Source organism: Limulus polyphemus, unplaced genomic scaffold (assembly GCF_000517525.1).
Source record: "Limulus polyphemus unplaced genomic scaffold, Limulus_polyphemus-2.1.2 Scaffold5884, whole genome shotgun sequence".
Lineage (NCBI taxonomy): Eukaryota > Metazoa > Arthropoda > Merostomata > Xiphosura > Limulidae > Limulus > Limulus polyphemus.
The window spans coordinates 32949-40121 of NW_013671494.1; the positions used below are offsets into that span (position 1 = coordinate 32949).

Sequence of the window (7173 nt, forward strand, 5' to 3'; positions counted from 1 at the left end):
TTATGCCTATGAACTACAATGTTGTAACAAACAAAATGTATAATACTGGTTGTGAACAGTATGTAAACAAGCTGTTAATCTGAGGTTAAGTAGGATTAAAATGTAATAATTTCATTGTAACCTACTCAAAATGGACGTTTCTTTCATCTGGTTACTTGCCATGGCCTGGATGCATCCCAAAGTCTTGGACTTAAAAAACTCTGGTTAATTAAAAAGCAAGTCATAATAGACAGATAAATGTGAATGGTCATTCTTACAAAGCTCATTGTAACTATTTAGTGAAGTATTTGGTTCAATATACCTTAGCCATTGATGCAAGGAGTTCAACATTAAAATCTTAAAAAACAAAAGGAAACATTTGTACTCCGCTACTGACAACAGCAACAAACACTTTCAACTGTTTCTCCTGTTTATTTTTTAAAATACACTTGAAAACTCAGAAAAAATCCAAGAGATATACACAAGTTTTATAATGACCACCTATAAAATTGACATCTTCAGGTGGTCGTACGTCATCGCTACCTCTTTTTAAAGCCATATTTTTTCCGTTCGTAGAACAAGTCTGTCTTTGAGCTACCCAGATTCACAATTTTTGGACACCCATCACGCTAAAAACACAAAAATATTTTTGAGAAGATATAAAATGATGACAAGTGTTTTAATACACTAATATACGTAGTTGTAAAACTTATAAGCGTTTAATAGTTGGTACAATCTACACGTGTATTAAATTTTCTAACTCGGAACTTATTATATTTATTAAACTAAAAATAAAATTGTACAATATAAACTACAGTTATTTACAATCCTACCAACAGTACCAGGTGATGTGTAGTTTGGATAAATGTAACAGTCAAAAACTATTTCAACTCAAACTCAAAAGACAAGTTGACAAACAGTAATTTAAACTCGATTTTAAGTTACAAAATTTTCTTTTTTCAGATTATTCTATTAAGATCTATAGAGAGAATTCCCAAATCAGTCCTGACCTTCACAGAGTTTATAGTAGATTAGATAATTAATATACAGACTTGTATAAATGTCCACATGATCAACGTACAGGAAAGGTTGCTCACATAACAACTGTAACACTGCTTTCAATGAAAAATTAATAAACATACAGTAAAAGCTTTATCAGGCAACTCTTTTAACTGGAAATTCCAATATCTTCATTATAGGAATTTACGTTTATTATAATTCCATCCTGAATGTCTCAAAAATTCACAAGTTCAGTTAACTAATGCTGTTGTTTGTGGCACTGCTGTGGCTTTCTTTACGTTCTTTCCCACAGGAAAGTTTCAGTTGTTAGCCAACTGTCCTGTGATTCACACTGTGGTTACTTTATCTGTAAATAGGCAAGTTTCAGTTGTTAGCCAACTGTCCTGTGATTCACATTCTGGTTACTTTATCTGTAAATAGGTAAGTTTCAGTTGTTAGCCAACTGTCCTGTGATTCATACTGTGGTTACTTTATCTGTAAATAGGTAAGTTTCAGTTGTTAGCCAACTGTCCTGTGATTCACATTGTGGTTACTTTATCTGTAAATAGGTAAGTTTCAGTTGTTAGCCAACTGTCCTGTGATTCACATTGTGGTTACTTTATCTGTAAATAGGCAAGTTTCAGTTGTTAGCCAACTGTCCTGTGATTCACATTGTGGTTACTTTATCTGTAAATAGGTAAGTTTCAGTTGTTAGCCAACTGTCCTGTGATTCACACTGGGGTTACTTTATCTGTAAATAGGCAAGTTTCAGTTGTTAGCCAACTGTCCTGTGATTCACATTGTGGTTACTTTATCTGTAAATAGATAAGTTTCAGTTGTTAGCCAACTGTCCTGTGATTCACACTATAGTTACTTTATCTGTAAATAGGTAAGTTTCAGTTGTTAGCCAACTGTCCTGTGATTCACACTGTGGTTACTTTATCTGTAAATAGGTAAGTTTCAGTTGTTAGCCAACTGTCCTGTGATTTACATTGTGGTCACTTTATCTGTAAATAGGTAAGTTTTTGTAAAAACAAACACACTCACATCTTTCTCCTGAATCAGCATATTTTGTAAAAACACATCTTTCTCCTGAATCAGCATATTTTGTAAAAACACATCTTTCTCCTGAATCAGCTTATTTTGTAAACAAACATCTTTCTCCTGAATCAGCATATTTTGTAAAAACAAACACACACACATCTTTCTCCTGAATCAGCATATTTTGTAAAAACAATTTACAAAATATGCTGATTCAGGAGAAAGATGTGTAACACTCACATCTTTCTCCTGAATCAGCATATTTTGTAAAAACACTCACATCTTTCTCCTGAATCAGCATATTTTGTAAAACAAACACACACACATCTTTCTCCTGAATCAGCATATTTTGTAAAAACAAACACACTCACATATTTCTCCTGAATCAGCATATTTTGTAAAAACAAAGACACTCACATATTTCTCCTGAATCAGCATATTTTGTAAAAACACTCACATCTTTCTCCTGAATAAGCATATTTTGTAAACACAAACACACACACATCTTTCTCCTGAATCAGCATATTTTGTAAAAACAAACACACACACATCTTTCTCCTGTATCGTACATTCCTTACAGTAGTAAGCATCCGATACCCCGGGCCCACCACAGATTACACATCTACCTTGGTAAGAACCATAGTTACATTCATCACATATCCGAACCAAGGTGCAGGGTCTCACGTAGGAGTCGCAGATGACACACTTCCCATCACCTAGTGGTCAAAAATCAAACTTCAAATGTCACATAACTACAAAACATTTAGTTATTAATCATACAACTGAAAAGGAATTATTAAACAATTCAGCACTACAGAATGTAAATACACTAATAATGCTACATACACATTCAAATGTTTCTGTTTAATCAAGTTTGTTTTTAATGATAATAAAGTCCTGCTTTTTTAAATGTTTTCATAATGAAATACATGTATAATATATAACCATTTCAAGCCTATGCTGTTTTTCCAAATAACGTCACTCCACTATTTTTATCACTACACCAACATTATTTAATTTACAGTTTTTCCCCAGGTTAAAGTACTTCTGTTAAAATGAAAACAGTCGAACCATAAATTAAGAAACGATATAACGTACTGGCAGAATAAATATGATACAGAAATCATTATGTTTTAGTTAATTAACACTAAACTAAGTTACCCCAATTCCAATCGATAATTGTTGATTACAAAATAACTATTTTGGTATATTTCAGACTTGTATATATATAAGAGAATAGCTTTTTTTTATACTTACATTTTTCACAAAGACGTCCAATGGCTGAAAGAAAAAAAAAAAATTTAATACAGTAAATCAATAAATGCATATCATTAAAAGACCCATTAAAAAAAGCCATTTTACTGAAATAAAGTGATTATCTAAGGGGAATGTAAACTACTCGAATGAAAAGATGGACATCAATCTTAATCTAATGAAAATAGATAGATATCAATATTCAAAAACTTTACTTTTCAAAAACAAATGAGCTTGAAGGCATAAAAATAAATGCTCACAACCTACTTCAACTGTATGTCTTATGTATCTTTTAGTTGTGAAACGTCTAACGAAAAATATGCTCAAAGCAACACTTAATTAAAATATACATGTGTGTATAATATCACCAAAGAACTTTATATTAGCAGAGAAATATACTTCTGTGAAATAACTAATTATATAAAATTGTTTAACGATCATAACGTGGGTTAGTAAATTTGGTATTTCTACTGTAATATTAATTCACTGTAGCAGTTTCTTTGTGTAATTATATATTTATTGATAAGAGTTAAAAACTCCAATGTAACTGGGTCTAAGTTTTATAAACGTAAAGAATATCTGTTGTTTCTTTCATTCAATATTTGGTATTTCTACTGTAATATTAATTCACTGTAGCAGTTTCTTTGTGTAATTATATATTTATTGATAAGAGTTAAAAACTCCAATGTAACTGGGTCTAAGTTTTATAAACGTAAAGAATATCTGTTGTTTCTTTCATTCAATAGGTTATTGTTGGACGTGGTCATAAGATATTCCATATAATCAATCAGTTATTGTTGGACGTGGTCATAAAATATTCCATATAATCAAACAGTTATAGTTGGACGGGGCCATAAAATATTCCATATAATCAATCAGTTATTGTTGGACGTGGTTTACCAGACAGGTACTTTCTACTGCCCAGTATTCTGGAAAATGCTACAAATTAAAAAAACCTCTTGTATAAGAAAAGAAAATATAAGATTTCTGATCAAAAATGATAACATCAATTAATTATTACAATTAAAGACTTCAATGAACATTTTTGTGATTTAAAAATTAAAGGCTGAGTAGGTCATGAAGTTTATTTTAGGTTTTTTAAAAAAATAGTATTAATGTCTGTTGTATTCAGCAGAAAAAGAAACAGAATATTTTCACCAAACATGGTTCTGCATTTACTTGTTCAGTCACAATAAAAAATGGCAAACCTAAAATATTCCATATAATCAATCTCAGTTATTGTTGGACGTGGTCATAAAATATTCCATATAATCAATCAGTTATTGTTGGACGTGGTCAGTCCAACAATAACTGATTGATTATATGGAATATTTTATGACCACGTCCAACTATAACTGATTGATTATATGGAATATTTTATGACCACGTCCAACATAACTGATTGATTATATGGAATATTTTACGACCATGTCCAACAATAACTGATTCATTATATGGAATATTTTATGACCACGTCCACCAATAACTGATTGATTATATGGAATATTTTATGCCACGTCCAACAATAACTGATTGATTATATGGAATATTTTATGACCACGTCCAACAATAACTGATTGATTATATGGAATATTTTACGACCATGTCCAACAATAACTGATTCATTATATGGAATATTTTATGATCACGTCCAACTATAACTGACTGATTATATGGAATATTTTATGACCACGTCCAACTATAACTGATTTATTATATGGAATATTTTATGACCATGTTCAACTATAACTGATTGATTATATGGAATATTTTACGACCACGTCCAACAATAACCGATTCATTATATGGAATATTTTATGTATGCTTTTTAATCCTTTAACTCAAACACTGAATTGTAGAGTCTACAGAGCCATGGTTACACCTCGGTCATGTAAATTTAAATTAAACAGGGAAGTAAGGGCAATGCACATTTGGAACACTGTCTTTAAATTTAAAGTAATTACTTAAATGAAACATTAACTTATAATAATTGCAAGTTGAATTTGAGGATAAATCTGACAAAATAAAACAGTTTTAGTAATTTTCTTTAATTCTAAAGTATGTTTCATTGCATACAGTAAAACATATTATACTACTATAGTTGTAGTACATATGTTAATATTATAGGTATATAAAGCCTCTAATTCGATGACGAGGAACCCACTTTGAGACGGCTTACATGGGTAATGAAGATAAACTTTAATATAAGTTTAACATAACAGCAAATGTACAACGTTTCGACAAAGTTTTTTCATCATCAGGTACAGATGATAAAACCTTGTACATTTGCTGTTTTGTTAAACTTATATTAAAGTTTCCTTCATTTCCCATTCAAGTCGTCTCCAAGCATTAAAAGCCTCTAAATATTTATTATTAGTTTTATCAATGAAATGAAGAAACTATTTCTTCTAACAAGTTGTTTATATTAACCACATTACATTCCCTCATGAATTGTTTTTTTATTTAATCCATGCAATATGTTTACTGTCATAGGTCATAACTAAAGGAATACGGATGGACCATGCATTCCTGATTGTGAAAGCCAACTAAAAATATGATATTCGTCAAGTATAGTTGTAATATTTTGACCCCTGTTTTCATGAAGCCCCCCCCCCCCAACCAAAATACTTTTATAAGTTTGAGGTTTCAAGATGTATATTAAATTTATCTTGAATTATTTAGGAAACAATTAAAGTGAAAAATATTAACAGTACAATCATTCAGAATAAATAAAGCTTTTCTGTGTAAACTTTAATATCTATTTTATTCAAAATAACTACATCATTGCCTTTATTAGTAAATTATGCAATGAACTGAAAAGTTTTATTGCCAAAAAATATTAAGATAAGATTTTCTGCAACTTCTTAAGGTCAAAACTATGTAAGTCTGAAAGTGCTATACCCGAAACTTTAGTGACTATATTATTAAAATTAACATTGGTTTGGCTTTCATTTTAAATAGGTTTTAACTTATGTATAACTGTTCACAATTCGCAAAATATTCTACATAATCAAACTTCCAAGTAGTAACTGAAATCAGTTAACAAAAGCCGAAAATAAAAGACAGTACTATTACGATGTTTAAGATTTTCAGTTTGGTTTCACACTCACATTTTACATGAACTGAAGTAAAGAGTAATGTTATATTTAATTTAAGCTGCTTTAGCCTTTGGGCCTAACCGAGTCCACAAACACTAGCGTATTTCTAAGAATTATACAGAAAAATCAAGATTAAAATTATGAACATACCAACACCAGCCTGTTTCCTACAAAATATCAAATCTGGATGATGTTTTGCCATGTTTTCTAAATAGTGTTTATTAAATTTTAATGTACTTTTAATTTGAAAATACTCTAGTTAAGAATACTTCAGTAAGCCAATAGCACCACCTGCTGGGCAAAACTTTGCGCCGATGTTGTATTGTCCGGTCTGATGCATGAAAGCACATACCATAGTTCTGTTATATTTATTTTTCATAAAAACGTATTTAAAAACAATGAAGTATTTTCAAAACAACAAATAAAGTCAAACAGTTATATTGCTTAAAATTACTGATGCAATTTAGGCTTGTCCTAAAATAAATGTAATATATATATATATATATATTCATAATAAATACATACATATTTAGGTACATTTGAAAATATAAATAAAAAACAAATTTGATTAAATACATTGTATTCTTCAGGCCAATCAGCGGAAGTCTGAGGGCTCATAAAGCTAAAAAGCGGGCTTGACATTCGCGGTGGAAGAGTACAGAGAGTCCGTTGTATAGATTTGGATTTAGAAAGATAGAATAAAAACTAAAGCTGTAAACTTTAAGTTTCATTAGTTTAAGAGTTATTTTCGACAACAGAAGTAATGTGCTCATTAAAACGGAAGCACATCGCATGGCAATCT

General features: G+C 30.3%; 1 protein-coding gene across 2 annotated transcripts; it reads right to left on the reverse strand.

Annotated features, from left to right (window-relative positions):
- Positions 1 to 391: 391 nt before the first annotated feature.
- On the reverse strand, positions 392 to 6692 carry LOC106473101 (PHD finger-like domain-containing protein 5A). 2 transcript variants are annotated; one of them, XM_013933781.2, is made up of 4 exons: positions 6522 to 6688; positions 3277 to 3300; positions 2569 to 2735; positions 392 to 608 (listed from the first exon to the last, which is right to left on the reverse strand). In XM_013933781.2, the coding sequence occupies exons 1-4, from the start codon at positions 6571 to 6573 to the stop codon at positions 519 to 521; spliced, it is 333 nt and encodes a 110-aa protein (XP_013789235.1). In that variant the 5' UTR covers positions 6574 to 6688; the 3' UTR covers positions 392 to 518. The 2 variants fall into 2 exon arrangements, with proteins under 2 accessions (XP_013789235.1, XP_022257306.1); XM_022401598.1 differs by lacking the exon at positions 392 to 608 and adding an exon at positions 2344 to 2471 and having other exon boundaries at positions 2517 to 2735; positions 6522 to 6692.
- Between the last annotated feature and the right edge of the window lie 481 nt (positions 6693 to 7173).